The sequence below is a fragment of the Nipponia nippon genome, unplaced genomic scaffold, assembly GCF_047370975.1.
Source record: "Nipponia nippon isolate SJK-2023a ecotype South Korea unplaced genomic scaffold, ASM4737097v1 scaffold_21, whole genome shotgun sequence".
Taxonomy (NCBI): domain Eukaryota; kingdom Metazoa; phylum Chordata; class Aves; order Pelecaniformes; family Threskiornithidae; genus Nipponia; species Nipponia nippon.
In genome coordinates this window covers 245,195-265,802 of record NW_028262338.1, presented here as the reverse complement: position 1 = coordinate 265,802, position 20,608 = coordinate 245,195, and the positions used below count along the sequence as shown (strand labels likewise).

Below are 20,608 nucleotides of genomic sequence, written 5' to 3'. Positions count from 1 at the left end.
TGAATGACTGGAAAGCAGCAAGTCACTCTGCTGCTGAGCTAAACTCATGTCACTTAAAAGAAATTACTTCGACTCAGGCTCTGCCCCTGTGGTAGGGTTAAAAATGAACTCGCTGCTTGACCAGGTATTTTGAGGTCTGTTTCTCACACTTAACGTAGGGCCCTCTGGAGAACAGTCTGAAATTGGAATTATATGGTCATGGATGAAGTAGACAAAAGCAAACCAGTTTGTTTCTGTTTGTTTTCCTTCTGCAGGACCGATTCTGCATCCCACATGAATTACGAAAATCCTCCACCTTACCCTGGCCCGGGCCCAACTGCCCCTTACCCACCCTATGCACAGCAACCAGGTGGTCCTCCTGGCCCGTACCCAGGCTATCCACCTGGACCTACTGGGCCGTACCAGCCAGGCCAACCAGGTTATCAGGGTTATCCCCAGTATGGATGGCAAAATGCACCTCCGCCTCCAGGACCAGTGTATGGAGATGGGCCTAAAAACACAGGTATGCTTAGCAGCTGTGGTACAATGTAATCGTGACACTTTCTGGCTTGCAAATGCATGTGTACGTGTTGACCTTAAAGTATTATGGTTACCAGCGTCTGGCCCTAACGGGACTGGGGGAAGTGGAGACTTGTTTGAAGTAGTGATTCTGTTTATAGCCTATTTTCCTGCTTTATTTTGCTGTTGTGTCTTCAACAGTTCTCTGGCTGTTGGAAGATACTGCTGAACATCCTTAATGCTGATCCCTCAAGGGAATCCTTATGCTGAGGTTGTTATACGTGCTGTTTGCTGGCTTTAGATGTGCCACAACTCTCATTCTGCCTGTCTTCTGGTTGATAAGTTTCAACCGAAGGCTGCACATTAAAGCTTGTAATATTCAAATGTACAGTTCCTACCGAATTAATGTGCATCAGTTTTCTTGAGCCTATCAATATCTGTCCAAGTGATCTAATAGTGCCATTGGAATAATTCCTGGGCTTTTGTTTTTTTTCTGAAGCTATTATCGTTCTGTGGAAAAACACAGATTTCTGGGGAAGGGAAGGAGGACAGTGTAACTTATCTTGGCAGCTAGCTGGTCCATCTGTGTGCTGTGTCCCCTCAATATGGTATGCTGGTTTACTCTGGCACCCATTGCTCTCGTGGGGCTTGCTGCAGTGTTTGCGGGCTCGAATTGTCAGAGGAGGGCAGAGATGATTAAGGGACCAGAGCATCTTTATATGAGGAGAAGCTGAGAGAGGTGGGGACTGTTCAGCCTGGAGAAGAGAAGGCTCAAGGGGGGCCTATTCATGTGTATAAATACCTGATGGGAGGGAATGAAGAAGAGGGAGCTGGACTCTTCACAGTAGTGTCCAGTGACAGGACCAGAGGTAATGAGCACAAACTGAAACACAGGAGGTTCCTTCCGAACACAAGAAGACACTTTTCTGCTGCGAGAGTGAGCAAACACTGGCACAGGTTGCCCAGAGAGGTTGTGGAGTCTCCATCTGTGGAGACACTGAAAACTTGACTGGACAATGGTCCTGGGCAGCCTGCTCTAGCTGATACTGCTTGAGCAGGGGGGTTGGGCCAAATGATCTCCAGAGGTCCCTTCCAACTTCAACAACTGGGATTCTGGCAAGGTTGGGTGTGGTCCCTGCCTTTTCCACATTGGAAAGAGGAGGATTTAGCTTGGGGTTTTTTGGTAACTCTTTGTCTTGCTGGTAAGGACACTTGCCTAGAGACCAGGTTTATTCTCGTCAGTGTTTCACAGACTTTGTTTGTAAAATCTCTGCTCATACATCATGGGGGTGTACTCACCCCCTCACCATCAGCATGGGGACTCATGCTGTCATGCCAGCTCCAGTGCCTTCTTTCAGGCTTCTTCAGTGATAAAGATGCTCGTCCAGGCTGGGAAGCCAGAAACCATCATTGCCTCTCTTCCTCTGTTGCCGTGAATATCACAAATGGACCTGAGCTGTTGAGAAGAGTCATTAAGTACCTATGGCTGTTCTGGCTACCTTTGGGTGACAGAGGATGTGGCCAGAGCTACCAAAGTGGCTGTTCTGTGGGAGGAATTGTGGGGAGCACTTCTGTAGAAGCACTGTCCAGGCACTATGCTTTAGATGGGAGCTGCTGTCAGGAACGAGGGGAGACTCAGGCTTTGTACGTGCTGGCCGTGTCTGGCATGGTCACGGACAGACTACCTGGGGTGGAAAGAAATGAGACTAACACGTACCTCAAATCAAAACCTAAGTCAGTGCTTTACAGCTGTGCAAGGCACTAGCACTTCAGGTACTACTGCTGTAAAGACTGGCTGATAAAGTGGTTATCAAAGCTGACATCACTTGGAAAATTGTCAGGACTCAGACAATTCCCCCAAGGCCTTTGCTGCCATATGAAGCTGTCTTTGGCCGTTGCATGTTAAGGTCGTTCTCCACATACTGTTGTTGCCATGGCTTGTTGCGCTTGCACTTGAGGCCTGCTCAGGACTGAGGTCTATATGCATTTGCTGCATTTTGAGATAACTGCCTGCTGTGCCCCTCTTACCACTTCACGTTACTCTGACTCAGCAGTGTGCTGTGACAAAGGTCTTTTCGAAGCCCTTGTTTTTTGGGAAGCTGGAATTTGAGAAGTTCCCAGCAAGAGTTTTTCACTGCAGTGAATCCAAAGGAGACTTGACATAGATGGGTGGACAGGCTGAACTGTGGGGAGGACATTTTCAAGAACTTCTTTTTTCCCAGTATTCTTGGCTAAAATGGTGGACTACTGGACCAGTGTATATTATAGCATCCCTGGATTTATAGCTGATATAAGATGTCAGAAATATTCTGGTGTGGGTCTGACCAGAGGACCCAAATATAAGCAGCAAACAATTGGTGTGAGTGAATAAGAACCTAAATGAGCGCAAGTCACGAGTTCAGCTTCCTCTATAAAAAGAGTGAAAACCTCAAGGGTTTGCCTTTGAGAAGGAGGAGGCAGCAGCATGGTGATGCTTCCCATATGGAACTACCACCATATGGACTCAAAGTGTAATCAGGGTTTTCCCTGGGAAGTGCACAGTTTTGGGGTGGCTAACAGGCATTTCTTGATACTGGGGCAGGGGGAAATTCCTAGTCTCCCATGTAGAACATCTTTGCTTAGCGCAAGTGTTGCTTTGCTGCTATAGCCACGAAAAGGGATATGCTAGCAGAAGCTGAAGGGAGAGTGGGTCTGCTGCTTTGAACAGTCTGGCTTTGAGCCAGATATGCTGCCTTGGAGGCTTAAAGGATCTGATATCCGACTGGATCAGGGAACTGATGACACTGAACGTCCTCTGCTCAGATCAGATCTCTGTTCTGCTCGCAAACCTGTGGACCAGCACAAAGGAGTAGGCTGGGAAATCGGTGAGGACACGTAGCTAAGTGTTTGAGCGTGTCTTTCACTGACAGCCCATGCTTTTGCCGCAGGAGGCATGGTTTTGTTGTTAAACCCAAGCTAACACAACTGCAGTTCTGTAGAAGCAGCACCCTAACACAAAACCCAAAGATCTTCTGATAAGTCCTGTCTTTGAACTGCCTTCCTGTAGCCACGTGTGGTTTCTGAACCCACCTTGGGAGCCTCCAATTTGCATTGCTTTTGCTGAAGTGGATGTAATGTACAAAAACATTAATGTGTGTAAAATGACATCAGGCTTTGTCTGCAAAATCTTTTCCTTTTTCTTGATTCTCCTGCTGTTAAATGCCCTTTTTCCCTCTTGCTCCTTTTTGGCCAGTCCATCAAACTGGAACCTGATCTTTGTCCTGTGACACTTCTTCTGAGAAGTCTTCTGAGAAGGCTTTCAATGAGGCTTTGTTTAATGATCACCTCCAGGAGTGTCTAATATACAATGGATGTCCCTTAAAAAAGCTAATTTTTTAAAAATCTGTTACACTAATGCTATATGTTTGTTGGTGTGGCTGAACCTCTAATATAAAAAAATTGATGTCTAAATTTAATCAAGTCATTCCAGTCTGCCTAGCTGGTCTGGTATGATTTAATGTGGCTTGTCAGTTCTTGTGGTGTTTCCAAGCAGTTATCTGGGAAGAGCTACTCTGTGGATGCTTTCCTTTCAGAGCACATGTTTTGCTCTCCTAGATGACTTTGCTTAATCTAATGAATTAAGCTACTCCAAGTAATGCATTAGTATTTCTGAAAAAATGTGTGTCCACACTGAAAACTAGGAAATTTGCTGTACTTTAAATTTTATGCTTTAAGTTATTTTATTGTGTAGGCAAACTGCAAAGTGAGGTCTTATCTTGTGGATTGTAGCTGGTGTGCTAATGTGTGGAAGTAATTATGCATATTTTGGTTGTGAGTGGATCACACAGATGGAAATAATTACCGTTGAGCTCTCAAAACCTGGTGGTAAAGTAGCATTGCATGGTGATGGTGTTTTTTAATCTAACAGTTTGTGGCCTGTCTGGAGTAGCAATGGACATAGCCTGTCCAGTTGGCCCTTGGAGAAGAAGAAAACGTCATATGGCGCGCTCTCTGTATTAAAAAGAAAGCTGCATCTGAGATGTAACAGGGAAACAGCTTAAACTTTGTACAGGTTTTGTCGTCCATGCTGCAGAAGAGCTCGTGAACCACTGAGCCTTGTTTCAAAGGCTGCTGTTGAAGGACTCTTCAGGCTGAGCAGCGCTGGTGTGAGTTACGCCGCCTGTGCGTGGTGTGCGTGCTGCAGCCATGCTTCTCCTATCCACAGCACCCGTTCTTCCACCTCTTTGCAAGGTGGGAGCTGTAAGCCCAGACTGGAGAGTTCAGTCCCTCTTCTTGGGGTCATGCTTAGCAAGGGTAGGTAACATCTAGGCTGGAAAGAGAAAATTATTACTGTTAAGGGAGCAATGACTGCTACAGATAGGTGAGAGAGGGAGGATGTTGTCATCTTTTCAATATGACATTGAATAGGGGGACATATATAAAGGCTTGTGGGAGGAAGGTGCAGTCCAGAACAGCGCTGAACAAGAACAAGTATATTCCACTCTAGACTGTCTATGTAGGATTAGTTAGCCATGACGATGGTCTGAGTTGCAGAAATCAGCTTGCAGTTTACATATTAAGACTTAGTGCTGTTGGCCATGATTCCCATGTATTACAGCACTGCAGAAGAGGGAGACGGCAGCTGATAATGGCAGCTGCTGGTCCTTTGTCCCTTCTCCCAGAGTGAATGAAGTTCAGTGTGTGCAAGACGCACCCCCTCAGAGTCACCCTAGCTACCTTAACACTGCTGGGCATGAAAGGCCTTGAAGCATATGTTTCTTCTCCAGGTGGAGGGAGGAGTGAGTCAGTGAGGCTAGGTGTCTTGCTGAGGAGGCACAGAAGACCTCACGGCCATGGTTTTCGTTTTTTGTTTTGCTTTTTAGATAGCTGGCTTTTGGGCTTGCACAGGCTACCAATAGCAAAGTCCCCAAAGAAACAACACTTCTTGCGTCTTGCAAGGGCTAATAACTGACTTGGCTGTTGTTCATTAGATGTAAACAACTTGACCTTTACCTTTAGAGCTGATAAATTTATATGCTGAGCCTGAGGGATGTTATCCTTAAGGGTATCTGATTGAGCTTCCTAGCTCTGTGAACTAACTTGTGCTGATTTCTGTCTGCATCTTTCTTGCTGTAAAAGCTGAGGGCTGTCTTCATGTCTGTCCACATGAAGTCTGTCCAGGCATGAGTTCCTGGAATACTGTATATGTGCCATTTGGTGTCACGCAATCCTTTGGGTAGCTAGAGGGAACTCGCCTGCACCAGAACAAAGCTGGGAAACGCACAGCAGTAGGAGCATGGTGCCTGCATGGAGCACGGCGTAAGAAGCTGGGCCTTCTTGAGCAGCAGGGACTTGCTTAGGAGAAAGAAAATACCTCATTCCAGAAAATCTCATTTCCTCACCAATATTTTCATTATAGAATAATTCAGTATCAACTGGCATAAGGAAACTGGTCACCAGGTACTTTCTTATCTGTGTAAAGTACTGGCATAAGGAAACCACAGTATCTGCTGACTGGTCAGCAGGTACTTTCTTATCTGTGTAAATTAGAGGTGAAATGTTGATAATGGCGTTGATGATAATAAAAACGAAGTGGAATGAGCCAAAGTATGAAGGGACATACTAATTTTGAAAGCACTAGCTGATGTTAGCAATTTGCTCAGCTTAATTTCCACCCTCCCCACCCCCCGTCGATACATAACAACGTAATGGATGAGGCTGTTCCGTGCGGTGCCAAAGGGAACCAGGCTCTGTCAGCAGCCTTCTTTCCAATCCAAGGCAAACAGAGCTCAGTATTGCGTTTGACCTGTTGTACGCACAGGGTGGAAATCTTATTTCTGGAAGTTGATTACTTGTAGCAAAGCCAGCTGTGATAAGAGTAATAGTCACAGTGATGCTGCCTGCCTCCTAATGTTTGGCCAGCTGCAAGAATAAACAGGTCACCTAGGTACAGTCACTGCCTTCTGCTAGAGGGGTGGACTTTTCCTCTTTACAGGCCTCAGTGTGGAAAAGAGGGGATCCTAATCACTCTGGTTAGGCTCTCTGGTGCCTTTCAGTGGTTACCCCTTCGCTTCTCAAACTGCATTGAGCTGAGCCTTCCCCAGCAGAAGTTTATTTGGAGGGCAGCATGTAGCAATTCAGCAGGCTTTCTCTCTGCACATTGACCCTTTCCAAGCAGTTTGTCAGAGCATTTAGTTTAACTGTTACTGTACCTTCAGCACCAGACAGCTGGTGTCCTGCCAAAATAAAAAAATAGCACTTGGCAGTTGTCCTCTTATCTGCTTCTCATACTGTAGTGTGCATTAAAAGCTGGTGTTCTCTCTCCCCGCCAAGACTGCTGTATCATACCTCCCTCTGTCCCTGGCTCATGTCAGCTGACTGCGCAAACAGCGGGCGCTGTTTGCTGCCAAGCGGTGCTGTCCTGGGGCTGATGTTTGACCTCACCTTTGCTGCTTTTCACCCCCAAGGAGGGGATCATCTGAGAAAAGCCTGATGCAAAGAAAAGGATTTCCAAATTCAGGTCCTGTATCTGAAACCATGCTTCAGACAAACTGACTAAATGAGGCTAAGGCTGGCTCCATAGTGGACCAAATTAAATGAAGCGGATGTTCTGAACAGTCCTTGTCAGCTGGGCACCTAGCCTGGGCGAGAAGCAAATTGTGTAAAGCCTTTTTCCAGCACTGCAAGTGCTGCACAGATTGTGGTACACGCCCGGGGCGGGACTGCTCAAGGAGAGTCTTGCTACCCTGAGTGACTGCTTGCTGTGTCATGTTCCCTTTGCTTTAAAACTGGACTTTGTCCCTCCTGTCTGTCACCCAGAACACTCTTGCAGGACCCTTGTAAGACTGAGTTTGTGCTGTGTAAATCCCTCCAAGATAGGTCTTGTTTAAATCTAGGAGTGATGCTGTTTTTCAGTGAAAACACTGACTCAAGCTGAGGAATGTGCTGTTCTTAGACCTGTAGTTGACTTGGTGGAAGATGCCTCTTTGCTTTAACAGTAAATTAAGATTTCACTGATTAAAAAAAAAGAGTTAGAGGAAGGTCTCAGATTCTGTAGTGTTGGGAGATGTCTCTGCATCTGTTGCAGTCTAGAAGAAAACTGAAGAGTCTGAAGCCCTGAATTACTGTACTTTTGAGCTGGGAGAAGCTGTTTTCTTATATGACGTGTCTCCTGTGCACTTCTAACCTGTATGATGGGGTTTATAGTGCTTTGGAGAGCTGGCCGATGCCTGCTGATATCCTGCAGAGACTTGAGTACTTACTACATAAGGTATGCTTTTCTCCTATAAGGAATGCCTGTAGCCCTGCTTTTTAGAGATGTTGAATCCTTCCTGGGCACATCCATGCTCCATAAATGCTGATTAGTATCACTTCCATTATCTCAAAGATCTCTGAATCTCATCCCTGTGTGCTCAGGTGAGGAAACTCACCTCTTTCCCAGCCCTGAGGTCAACAGCAAGAAAATCTGCTGCATGGTTTATGATCAGGCATAACCCATGCTTGGAGCACATGCAGTGTGTGAGAGGGGAACAACTTTACCCTTGTGTGAAATGCAGCCAGTGCAGTGTCGGCACAGGAAACTGCTCACTTGGCACGCCTGCAAGGTAATTTCCCTGAAATGTGTTGCCTGTTCAGCTCCCTGAAAGCTGGAACAGCTCTCTAGGGTGACCGTAAGAGCTTCTCAGACTTGCGGAACTGAAAGGCAGGAATTTTCCTAACCTGCTGGATATAGTCATGCAGCTGTGGAAGAGGGCAGGTCTGATACCAGTGTGGGTAGCTGTAGATAAAGTCGCTTCTGCTTGAGTCCGGGCTGAAATCTGGGCTTTGTCAGCAGCAGCTATCTGGTGGCAGAGGGGATTTGGAGGTGAAACTACCCATACTCACTGGCAGTTTCCTTCCCTGATATTTCATTTTTGCTCAGGTGGCTCTGGCAGTAGAGCTATTTGTGTTTGGAGCTGGGGATTGTGAAACTTGCTCTGAGCGGTTTGCAACTTTGGAAGATTTTTGCTTGGAAGTAGACAAGTATTTCCGGTATTCCCATCTGGCTCTGACTGGTATCTATTTCAGAAGCGTGCTAAGGTATTTCCTGAAATCTGAATATGGTGTTAGTAGAGACTGTGCATACAGTCTCTACTGACTCTCCTCTGGGCAGGAAGGAGGTAGGGGGCTGGGGAATGTGACATGACAGGCGGGAGGCTGTTAAGCATGAGCAAATATTCCCAGAGAGGAGAGAATAATTAAATGTCTTTCTTGCCAAGGGAGTTAGATCTCATCTGTGCCCAGCCTCTGCCCTGGAGGTCTTTTGGGCAAGGGAGGAGGCCTGGGGCAGAGAGGACCCTTGTTGGCAGCTGGTATGAAAGTTTTAGTTGAAGTTTTAGGGTCCCTGTTCCTGTCATGCAGTCTCTTCTTCTGCACTTGCTGCTTATGTGGTATTTACTCCAGGACACTTGGCTGGCTGGGAGGTGAGGGCTGGGTGTTCCTTCCTGCTGCAGTGCTGGGTCTGCAGGCCTAGAGTGGGTACCCCAAAATGTGGCTCAGAAACACTTGATTTCTAGTCACTGTTACCTCTGCATCCCTTGGCTGCCACTAATGCCCTTGTGCTGACTTTCCCTTCTGTGGCCTCCATCCTGAATGGAAAGACTTTCAAAGGACTTGGGTAAGAATGTTTTGAAGGTAGAACCAGATGCACAGACTGACTTGACTTAGCAATGTGCTGCAGGCAGCACTTAATCCTGTAAGAAATTATTATTAAAATGGTGTTAAGCAAGTTTTAAGCAAGACTTCTTTTTTGCTGGCTGGACAAGTGAAAACAAAGCTCTTGGTGTAGAAGTGGCTTGTGATAAAGAACACTTTATTCGCATGTGGGAAAAGGCTTATTCGTCCCTTCTCTGCTGTGTGCTTCCTCCCAGACGAGAAGACTGTGGTATTAATACTTCTGCTCTGAACAGTTGTTACTATGGCAAACAGCCATTCAGATACCACGGGAAGAGTTTTTGGTCTGCAGTAGCAGTGGCTGGTAAACTGCTTGTTGCTGCTTCCTCTTGTGTGCTCCAGGCCTTGCCTAACAGCTTACAGCAGCTAGGAGTGTAACTGACTTGTTTGCATGCAGAGTAGGTTTGTGTGCTAGCACACAGCTGGAGCCGAAGAAGTAAACTTCAAGACTTCCTGCTTTTCTCATGCTCCTAGCCCTCTCGCCTTAGGAAGAGGAAGGAGTCCCTGCAGCTGGCTGGTGCTAGGCTGGGCTGACCCTGGGGGTGCGTGCACCTCGCTTCTCCCCGGGCAGCTGACTTCTTGGCTGAGCCTGCCCCTCGGCTTGCCTGAAGTGGGTTTTTGCTTGCTGTCTGTCTGCCTGGATGTCGTACCTGAAATACCTAGACAAGTGCCAGAGCCCCTGGTGACACGCAGCAAGACTTCTGGGAGGACTTGCAGAGCTTGAGGGCTCTTGGACGCCATTGCTGCCTGCTTTCCCGAGGGGCTCACCATGTAGGTAAGTTGGTGATGTCTGTGCCTGGGCCCTGGGACAGGATGGGCTGGTTCTGTCATCAAAGCCGCTATCCCAGTACTGCAATTCTTGTAATCCCAGTGAAGCACTATGATAAGGAGCACTACAGTCTAAGGTCACGATTTTAGTTTATACCAGACTGGGTGAAAATTACTGGCCATGCCTTTCCCTCATGGAGCTAATGATTAACATATCAATGAGGTATGAGAAGAAACAAAATATGTATGCTTAAGATAAAGTGGACTGTACATGAAATAACAAGGTATTGTAGTATTTGTTTTAAAAACAAAGTGGGAGTTATTTGTACTGGATTGTGCAGGCTGGTACTATGCAATTACAGGGAGTGCTAGCATTTTTGGGGTAAGCATGATTCATTGTGATCATGAATTTAAGGCTCATTAGAAGATGGGTGGGTCTGCTCAGCTTAGACCCTCTCCCATCCTGTTTTAGAAAAAACAATGGAAGCATCAAAACTTCAGCCTAAAACAGTGCTGTCTAGTGCCTCTGCGAGAAATCCCCCTTGTTTCTCTTCTCTATTGGACCACCAGTCCCAAAGTACTAATGGGCTTCTGCTCATAGCGGCAAGGACCCTAGCATGCCGTAGGAGATCTTTGGAGTGCCTGACCTTGCACTAAAGAGGCACAAAGTAGCTAATGAAGTCCCCATTAAGGCTCACCACAGCAAACTGGGTGGCTTTAGCTTGGAGGCGTTCAGGCTTCTGACAAGAAGCATACAAAAACAGTAGTTCCCTTAATGGGCATATTTTGGGTTGGGGTTTTGTTGGTAAAGCTATTCCAGTAGAAAACCTGATCTCTGTTAATGGAATACTGCTGGTTGAAGTGAGTTGGGAAGATGTTGGATGGCTTGGATCAGTAATGTGCTGTGCCAGCCTTCGTAATGAAATGGTTTTAAGAGGTTTGAGTAAGGTGCTTAGGGTTTTGTTATGCCATCTCTTACTGTGCTGTTCACAGGGATCCTCTGCATTTAAAGTAGCGCTAAAGCAAGGGCTGGGAAGGGCGAATAAAGGTGCTACCACGCTCTCTTGATTTCTTTGGGTACTTCTGTCACTGTGTTTGTGTTAGTGCTTTGAAGCTGATGTTCAGTTCCACAGTGTCCAAAATGAGAGGATTGGTATAGGATGTCTCCAGCTTAATAAAAGGCTTGGCTGGGAATAACTTATCTAGCCTTCCTTTGAACTGTTTTTTACCCTATGCACTTTGGTAGCTGTAAGTGAATAGTTGACCAACATTCACCTGTTTTGCTCTTGTCCTCTCCTATATAAGCCCCACACTCAACTGGTTGATGAGAAAAGCTTTTCAGCATTAATGCTGTATGGCTGTGTTTAAACTTTCTCTGGCAATTTGTCTGGTGACAGCGACAGAGCTACAACTTCTGAAGCATTGATAAAGCTTCAAAGAAAGTGATCATTAAACTCAAACTGTAAGGGAGACATGGTTGTTTAAAGTATTGCCCAGATGTTCTCAAAGTCTGAAAACTTTCAGTGGTGACTGTATTTCCTCTCAAACTGCAGCAGCGGTTGACACCAGCTCACGGTGGCAGAGAGTTGCCCTCTTGAGACTCTTGCTTTCTCTGGGAGATGAACTCCGTGGTGGAAGGCAGCGACTTCTCAAAGGTGTATTTCAAATGGTTGTCTTTGGGGCTTTCCTTGAACTGGAAGGTTTGGTAAAGTACTATAACCCCCCTGCCTGGGGGAGAACACAGCTTTTTCTCAGAGGGTTTCTGCGGAAAGGTACTTGTGCCACAATGTGCTGCTAGTTTAAATGAATTCCAGCTTTTAGCAGAAGGGAATGAAAGGACATGGTTTCTTTCCAGTGCTGTTTCACTGTTTCTAACAGAAGGGTACACCCCCAAACCCATGGTGAGTCCTGGAAAGGTCTTGACATAGCTGCTTTCCCTCGCTGTTCCTTCTGTCCCTGTCCTGCCCCGAATTGTCAGTGGGCAGTTGTGCCTGTGTGTCAGCCAGTTCAGTGCAGACCTTTCTAGCACAGCAGCAGTGCCGTGCAGGCAGCTGAAGGTGCTGGCTGGCAGGGGAGGAGCGATGCCCACTGCTGCCGTGACCCACATGTGCTGAGAGGCAGCATCCGATGCGAGTCAGCTGAGTGGCTGTGTGGTGAAAGTGCCAGTCTCCCACTGCACAGGCCCAAATTTGGAAAAGCCATTTTGTTTAATATTTCAGCAAATGTTTCATAACAGCACTTTATACATGCTTTGTCAGTATGCTCTCGACACTTGGCTGTAGTTTAAAACTTCTAATGGATTAATCATAAATACTTCAGGCAAACTCTTCTTGTATGCCTGCAGTCATGGACAGCTTACTATAAATTGCACAGGGCAGCATCCATTTCATCTCTGCTTTGGGGCAGGGACGGTTATACAGACCCATCCTCCAGCAAAGTATGCAGTTAGACCCGATTTCACTGACTTCTTTGCAAGTTGCTATCTAACCAGCAAAATCCTTTACTGGTTTGTGTACTACGATGGAGGACTTGTCAATGTTAGTGCATCATTTGACAGTTCATGTCTTCGGCGTTGCTCCTTGGCAGCTTAGTGCTGAGCTACCAGAAGACAACGTTGCTGTAACTCTAGCAGTAAAAGACAGTGGTGTTAGAGCTCTTCCCTGGATGGTGCCTTGGCTGCGGCTATAGATACGTCTGCCTTGAACCAGGCTGAACATGGGTGTGACTCGGGTGGCTGAAACCAGTAACTGCCCTCCAGCCCGTGGTTTGCATTGCAGTGACATGGCCTCTGGTCAGCAGATGCCTGCTGCAGGCTGGCCAGAGCAGCTGGCTAGCTAGGTCTGCCTGCACTCAGTGTGAAGTGCCATACCTTAGTGCTTAGAGGAGACAGTACGCATAGTACCCATACCATACAGCTCAATCCATTTCAGCTGCTCCAGCAAGGGAGCTGAGGGTACATGAAAGCACCCCCAAAGCAGTGTAACCTTATGCTGTCCACCAGATTTGGGAGTGTCACATGCTGCAGAGGTTTTTCTAGGGCAGGGAAGAGTGTCAGGTTCCCCTGGGTTTCACTCAGTCTGAAGCTGCAAGGACTTTGCTCTGGAGCAAGTTCTGTGGTATGTGTTCTTGCTGGTGTTTTCCAGAGGTCAGAGTCACCCTGCTGCCTCCAAACCACCAGGAACCAGTGCTTCCCTCAGTTTTGAGTATGGCAATGCTCTGGCAGCAGCAATCCAGCTCTCTGCATCTCCGAAGCAGGACAGCTTGAACGGCATCTGGCAGCCAGTTAGAAACCAGAGCTGTCTCAGGGCTCCAGCACAGGAAGCTGGTTCAGAAGCTTCCTGAGCAGCCATGGGAAAAGCAGCCTCAGCTGTTCGCTCTGAGGGATGGCAGGAGCCATTGAGCATCTTTTCCCACCTGAATGTAGACGGGAGAGCATGGCTGGTACCTCACTCTGGGGAGGAGCTCTTGGCCATCTTCCTGTTGTGTGTGCACTCTGCCCTGCTGAACAACTGCATGTCATCGTCTTATACAGGACTCTTGGAGCATTTAGTATGTGTTTTGCCTTCGCTCATTGTAACAGGACCTTCTCAGAGGAAACAAAGGCACCAAAGAGTTAGCTGCTTGTTCAGAGCTCCTGGATCCACCAGGAAAAAAAGCCTGAAGGCTTTTCCCAGCCTGAAACACACCAGTGCCTCCTTCAGTCCTTGCGAGCTGAACTTGTTCTGCGCAGCTCCGCTGTGCTGCTCTCCTTCCCGAACAGCTTGGCCGTATGACTGGGTTTGCACCAAGGCATCCTGTGGCGTCAGGGCTCGCTTCTCCTCACAGCTTGATGTGTGAAGCCAGACAGAAGGGCAGCTCTATCTGCTGCAGGGGGGAATGCTGCTCAGCCGAGGAGGGTAAACTGATCCAATGTAAAGGTGTCCAGCTGCTCCCAGCAGTGCCAGTTAGGTAAGCAAAGCAAAACAGAGTGGGCAGCTCTGTTAAGCCAGCTTCTCCCCTGGACAGCAGGGCACAGTTCCCTTCTTTCCTGGTGCTGAGCAGGGGTAACTGCTATAGCCCATTGCTCCAGGGACCTGACCAGCTGCTTGATCACAGCTTGCACTGCACAGAGATGCATGGGAATGAGTGGACTTGGGTCACTTCACCAGGGAGAATAGGCAGTGAATAGAGAGGTACCAATACAATGCTTTGTAACGTCAAACACTCACAAGTCTTCATGCTTTTCTCTGTGAAGCCTTTGCAAGTCTTCCATGCATGGTTTTGAGTGCAAGTTTGGGGCTGCAGATGGGTAGGAGCGAAGGGCCTGACCAAAGTCCTGTCTGCTTTGAGACAGATTCCTCCTTTAGATGGAATGGGTCTGTGGTCCACCCCTTTCAAAGGGATGAATTAGGCTCTTGGATTGCAGGAGGAGGCCAGGGTGCTAGGCTCACAAGTCATTGACCTTGTTCTGCACTCCTTGCTGGTGTGGCAGGGCTGCTGGCCCTGGGTGCAGCCCTGCCCTGGTCACAGGCTGTGGGGAGGAGGTCATGCAGCCTCCCCCACTGCTGCAGCACTGCCTAACAGCCCGCAGGGCCCCTGTCTGTGCACGGGAGCCAGGTTTCCATCGAGTCCTGGCCTGCTCCTGCCTGGAGGTGCCTGCTTTGGCTCTGCAGGGGCAGGTAGGGCCAGCAGCTCCTGGGGGAGGAGAGCACGTGGCACCTCTCCTGCTCCAGTGCAGATTGTCACAGCACTGCAGCGTGCCACCTCCTTCTGGGGCTGTCTGGAAAAGAGGTGTGCTTCCACCCTGACAATCCTGGAGCAAGGGCACCACAGGCTGTGACTGACAGCAAAGCCCTGGAGGGAAGGATGGACAGTGGTGCTTTGCCAGTGCCATGCAGTGGCTCCTCTGGAGCTGGGCTGTGCCTGCGGGGGGGGGGGGGGGGGTGTTACTGGGCTACTCCTCTCTCTGCCCCACCCTGATGGTGGCAGGATTTTGGTATCATGTAAGCTGGAGCACATTATCCTCCACCCATTGCCTTTGAGAGAACTGAAGCAGTGAAGGAGGGGGAACATTTTTCTGAGCACAAAGCAAGCCTGTGGGAGGACCAGGCTGATGATGGTGAGCTGTCTCCTGCCCAGGCCTCTGCCTGTCAACACCATGTGTTCAGCTACTTGACTGCACTAGCGGCCTGCCTGGGTCAGACTCCTGTGTGAGGGCACGTTTCCCACGCAGACCATAACAAAGAGACCCAAGAAAGCTTTAAGGAAGGAAGGTCACATGCCTGCCTTCAAACTGCTGCAGTTCTGGGTGTGATAGCCCCAGCTCAGTGAGGAGGAACCAAAGGTAAACTGGGACAGATGAGCAAATGGGCTTCAGGGACTGGCAGAAAGAGAAGGCAGCACACTGGCTTTGAGTAGGAGACCCTGCTGGGAGAGCTCCATCCAAACGTGGTGCTCCCTCCTGTGCTTTCAGGCAGGTGGCAATGTGCAGTAAATCCCAACAGCCTCCTGGGAGCCTCTGGGCCGCCCTCGAGGGGCAGAACTTAAATGGTTTCTGTCCATGAGGCAATACCCTGAGCGTTTGGGGGTGTGATCCAGGTGTCTGCCCCTTGCCAGGTGAGGTGTCCCAGGATTGCTCTCTCCTAGCCTAGTAAGAGCTGGCTGTGCCTTGGGTGCTGAGCAGGCAGAGCTGAAAGTCCCCTAGCATGTAAGATGGACACAGAGCTGGAGCAAGGACTGATCCTGGCCCTGACTTCCTAGGGGAGGAGGCAGTTCTGTGCATGACAGGGCTGGAGCAGTGTCAGGGAACAGCTACTTATTAAAGCAAGCTGACTTAGCGGTACAAGTCTCAAGAGACAACAAGCACACAAACTGCAAATGCACTTGTAGCTACAGAAGCATTTCCTGGAAAACTTTGCCCTGGGTGCCTATCCAGCCTCTCCTGCCTGTGGCCTGGCCAGACCTGACAGCAGGCACGTTCTTGTCATCTTCACTGTGCTAAAACTGTGTTTTTTGATTGTGCATGGAAGTGACCCAATGGCAAGGAACCCACCCACTTGTTTTCCAAGTCAGCCTGCTGCTGATCGTGGAGCCCTCTGGACTTGGGCACTGCCAGTGTTCCTTGGCCTCAGCTGTGGAGGCTGTGAGAGGGAGGCTCTGAAAGCGATGCATCCCAGCTCTGCCACAGCCACCTCCTGCTTGCTTTCCTCACAGTGACCAGGTGGCTTTATAATTGGGTAGGTCAGTCAGCCAGAGCAAATCCCTGCTGTTTCTGTGGGGCCTGCTGCCTGGGAAGAGCGAGCTCTTCCTACCACTGAGAAGTGCTGGCTGGTGCAAAAGCACCCTCTGCCTAATGCCCAAAATGCAGAGTGAGCTTTCTCCAGCCTTGAGGGGCAGGAGGGACACTGCTCTGCCACTGCCCTCGGCTTGTCCCGGGACTTGTCTGTACCCGCCTCCCCATGGCCATTCATGCGCAGTACCTGAATCTCACCTTGAGACTACCTCCTGCCCCTGGGACCTTACCTCTTTGTTCTGCTGTAGGTGGCAAGGCTACCTACAACAGACTTACCACAGGACATTGCTGAGCCCATCAGCAAAGCTGGTGGTGCCTCTGTGAGGACATATTTAAGAAAGGGCAGAAAATGCCAGAGAGAGAGAGGAGGGAACAAAAGAGTGAGAAACAGCAGAGGGTTGGAGGAGGAGGTGCTCTGGGTATTTGCTGCAACCTGTGGAGGACTATGGAGGAGGTGGATGTTCCCAGAAGGACCTGCGACCTGTGGAGAGGACCCGTGTTAGAGCAGGTTCTCCTGGCAGGGACCCTACATCGGTGCCCAAAGGCTGTGCCATGTTGGAGCTGAGGCTAGCTGGGAGCTCTGTGACAGTCCCCAGTGGCACCTGGTCAGGTCCAGGGCAGCTGCTCCTGCTGGTCTCAGCACTGTTTGCTGAAAGCCTTGAGCTGCCTTCTCGATCACCAGGTGCCTAATGATCCCTCTAAAGATTAATGTACCCAGAACACAGATTGCTTCAGGAGGGGGCATGGGCTCTGCCAAGGCTGCAGGGAAACAACCCCAGCCTGCAGCTGTCACCTCCCTGTTGGCAAGCACGGTCACAGCTCACCTCCCCGGCAGGACCAGCAGAGAGAGGAGCTGCTGTGTACGGGCTGCAGCCCCCCTCCCCCTAGCACCACAGGGGGATGGGGAAGGAGGGGGAGGAGGCAGGAGGAAAGCTGGTGTTTCAGTGTTTGTTTCTCACTACCCAAATCTATTTTAATTGGTGATAAATTAATTTAAGTTTCCTCAAGTTGAGCCTGTTTTTGCCCATGATGGTAATAGGTGAGCAATCTCTCTGTCTTTATATGACCCACGAGCTTTCTCATCCTCTTTTCCTATCTTGCCCTGCTGAGGAGGAGCGAGTGGGCGGCTGGGTGGCGGCCTTTAGTCTCGTCTGACCTGCCACCTTCCTTGCACGTGCTCCATTCCCAGCACCCCAAGTGCCATAGGAGCACAGGGTCCCCTCCAGCACTGCTGCCTGGGCTGGGTCCCTCCTGCCCTGAGAAGGGCAGCTGTGCCGGGCCTGGAGGGCATTGGCTTCAAGCAGGGGCAGCCGGGGCACCCGTGGGCACTATGCTCCAGGGCCTCCTGCTGGCTGGGTGTTGCCAGAGGGCAGGGGGAGGCAGCGGGGCAGGCAGGGATCCTGGCTTAGGCACCAGCACTCCCAGGAGGGCAGCTTACTCAGAGCAGACGCCTTCCAGGCTGAGCCTGTTTTCTTGCTCAATAACTGTATGTAACGTAACAGAAGTCTGGTCCTGGCTGACCTGCACCGGCTGTCTGTGTCGAGATTGTTAATGTTGCGCAGTCCCAGCAGCCTGGGCCCAGCTGCAGAAAGGAGTGCTTCCCCTGCAGCCCCTTCCCATCCAAGGGGTGCTGCAGTGATGGGAGCAGGCAGCGGGTCCTCACGGGGTGCTTCTGGCAGTGATGAAATCATGGCCCGAGGGGCTGCAGCGCCCAGCACAGGAGCTCAGCACCTCCCCTCCTGCGAGTGCTCACCTGTGCACCAGCTTGTCTCCAGCAAGCATGAGCCACCCAAAGCGAGTGCTGGGGTGCAGAGGGGCACCGCGGGTGGCTGTGCTGGGGCTGGCAGATGTGGCTGGCTGCTGTGCTGCTCTTTGACTGACAGAGCTCTCCTGTCCCCACAGTGTACGTCGTGGAGGAGCGGCGGAGGGATGACACAGGCGAGAGCGCCTGCCTGACAGCATGCTGGACCGCGCTCTGCTGCTGCTGCCTCTGGGACATGCTGACCTGACTCCACTGCAGCCGCCTCCTGTACCTCTCACTGAGTGCTATGCAGGCTCCCCACTCCCATCCTGACTTCTTTCTGTTACTGTAATCAACGCTCTGCTTTGCACAGCCAAGAGTTCCCGTCTGTCAGTCCTAGCGCCTTGTTGGGGTGGGGGGTGCACTCCTTTATTTTAGTAAAGGAAAAATCCCTTTTTAACATTTCTAAGACTTTTGTTGTAACTTTGAAGAATGTACTAATGGTGTATTTCAGCCAAAGGCATTCTGATGAAATGTGTATTTATCAGTTGAAATTTTCCTAGTCCTAGAAATGAAGACATACGCAATAATTAAAGCCAACAGATGATTTTCTTTGCTAGGTCCCGACTGTTTCAATAAATTTGTCCCGTAGAGGGTGTGCTTCTCCCGTCGGTCTGTTCTCAGCCTCCCGCATGCGCTGACTCTGCAACAGCAATGATGGACTTGGCTTCAAGCAGCTTTGCTGCAGGAGTTCGTGTCTTGACCCCTTGCTGGGGCCTGGGCTGGGGTTGTCTGGCCCTGCTGTTACCAGCATCTGAGCGATTTTCTGCAGCAACCTGGTCTGTAAGCTGTGAGAGCGCTGTGAAAGCAGATGGGGTGGAGCGCCTGTACCTGACACCACCAACCCCCTTGTCCTGCACAGGGCAGCTCAGTCGGGTTTTCATCCCTCTGCTTACTCAGGGCTGGACATGCAGGTCCTCTTCTGAGACTGAGGGCCTCTGCAGCAGCTCCTGGGATGGCAGGGAGCTGGGGGAAGCACATGCTGAGCTGCTGCGTGTGTGCATCAGCGGCTCTTGGGGGAGGACTGATCCTGCTCAGGGGTTTTGAGCAGTGATCCATCATCCCCCTACTGCAGAGTATAGGCTTGGGGGGTAGATTAATGAGTAAGAAGAAGCAAGACCATGGATTAATTTAGTGCTGAGGATTTATAGCTGAAGCTGTTTCATGGCATGCCTGGCCAGAAGAGGGATAAAAAGCTTTCATCTGCAGAAAAGTGGGGAAACCTGCTTCTGGTCACCGTGGGGGATGGGAACCAGCTGCCCACTGCCCTGGCTCACTGCTGTTCTCCCTGCCTTGGGAGCAAAACTGATCCTGGTGGACTGACACACACTGGCTTTGCTTTGTATTGCCTAGTGATCTCGTACCCTTCTGCAGCAGGGCTTCAAAGGGCGCTGCGCTCAACGTCCCTCAGTTCATGTTTGCTGCATCCAGCCTCCCTGAGACCTGGCAGCAGGTGCCAGGAGAGGGAAGGATGGCCCAAGCTGAGCTAAATAAAAGTTATGCTTGTCTGGATCCTAAGGCTCTTCCTGTGCTGCAGCTGAGGCAGCAGCTCTGCTCCCCTGCTCCTGCGTGGGGCTGGGTCTGACATCCAGGCCTGAGGGAACCAATGTAAGGGACAGGGCTTAGCTGTGAACTGCATGGCAGGGCCACAGCCACCATGCCACGAGGCTTGCTCAGGCCTCACAGGGCACCTCACTGGGTTCCTCTGCATTTTTTTGTCCAGGAGTTCCCCCCACCAGGTGCTTGGCGCCTCTGGCGTAGCCCGGGCACTCTGTACACCACCGCATAAGTCTTAGAAATGCAGTTTTGGGGCTCTGGTCTGGGGCAAGACAATTTGGTTTGGGTTGATGAAGGCCCCTAGCAGCAGCCTGTCCCCAGGAGCCCTCAAGCCCCTTGCTTGGGGGGCTGCCCCCCTGAAGGCTGCATCCCTAAGCTCAGGTCTACTGCCAGGCTCCTGGAGGCTCCCTGCCCCCGGGAACGGTTGCTGTCACCTTCCTGGTTGCTGTCACCTCCCTGGCAGCTCGGCAGCCGTTGAAGCTCAGAAGAGTGGTCCCTGGCTCTCACTGCCTTGGCAGGGGGATAAAAGTGGAGTGTTCTGCTGCCCTGCGCCCATGCCCCTGCCTGCCCGGCTGCCCCCTCTCCCCTCCCTCCAGCCCCTCATCCCAGCGCAGTGGTCAGCCCACCCAGCCTGGCCTTGGATGCTCCCCAGAAGTGGCATTGCCAGGGAGGAGGTGAGCCCCCAGCCCTGTGCAGTCACTTCACAGCCACAGGCTGGTTCTTGCTGTGCCTCAAGTAGGAGCAGGAGCTGGTCTGGGGCCATTTGCCCCCAGACCCCAGTGTGGGAAGGGGTGAGGACTCAGGTTTGCTGCTCTCTGCCTCCTGCTCCAGCACCCATCGCAAACACCGACAAAGTGCTTGTGGTCTTGGGCTCATGTGGCTACAGCAGCACCCTGGCCTCAGTAGCACAGTGCCTGTCCTTGGGGACACATCTCCCACACTCCATTGCAAAGGGCTGCCCTGTGTTCCAGCCACCCTCCACCATGCTGGGCACCAGCTGCCTGGGGCTATGCAGGGGGCGG

The 20,608-nt window shown here is 50.4% G+C and overlaps 1 protein-coding gene and 1 non-coding gene across 3 annotated transcripts in view; one reads left to right on the top strand and one right to left on the bottom strand.

Annotated features, from left to right (window-relative positions):
- Positions 1 to 514: 514 nt before the first annotated feature.
- PFDN1 (prefoldin subunit 1) overlaps positions 515 to 20,608 on the bottom strand; it is a 54,979-nt gene continuing 34,885 nt past the window's right edge. Inside the window, exon 4 of the mRNA XM_087760047.1 lies at positions 515 to 4,807. Coding sequence (XP_087616173.1) covers positions 4,649 to 4,807 — 159 coding nt within the window. The 3' untranslated portion in view covers positions 515 to 4,648. The remainder of the gene's footprint in view (positions 4,808 to 20,608) is intronic.
- On the top strand, positions 4,817 to 18,625 carry LOC104008644 (uncharacterized). 2 transcript variants are annotated; one of them, XR_015705287.1, is made up of 2 exons: positions 4,817 to 8,556; positions 18,131 to 18,625. It is a non-coding gene; the product is annotated as an uncharacterized LOC104008644 (transcript). The 2 variants fall into 2 exon arrangements; XR_015705286.1 differs by lacking the exon at positions 4,817 to 8,556 and adding an exon at positions 9,971 to 13,905.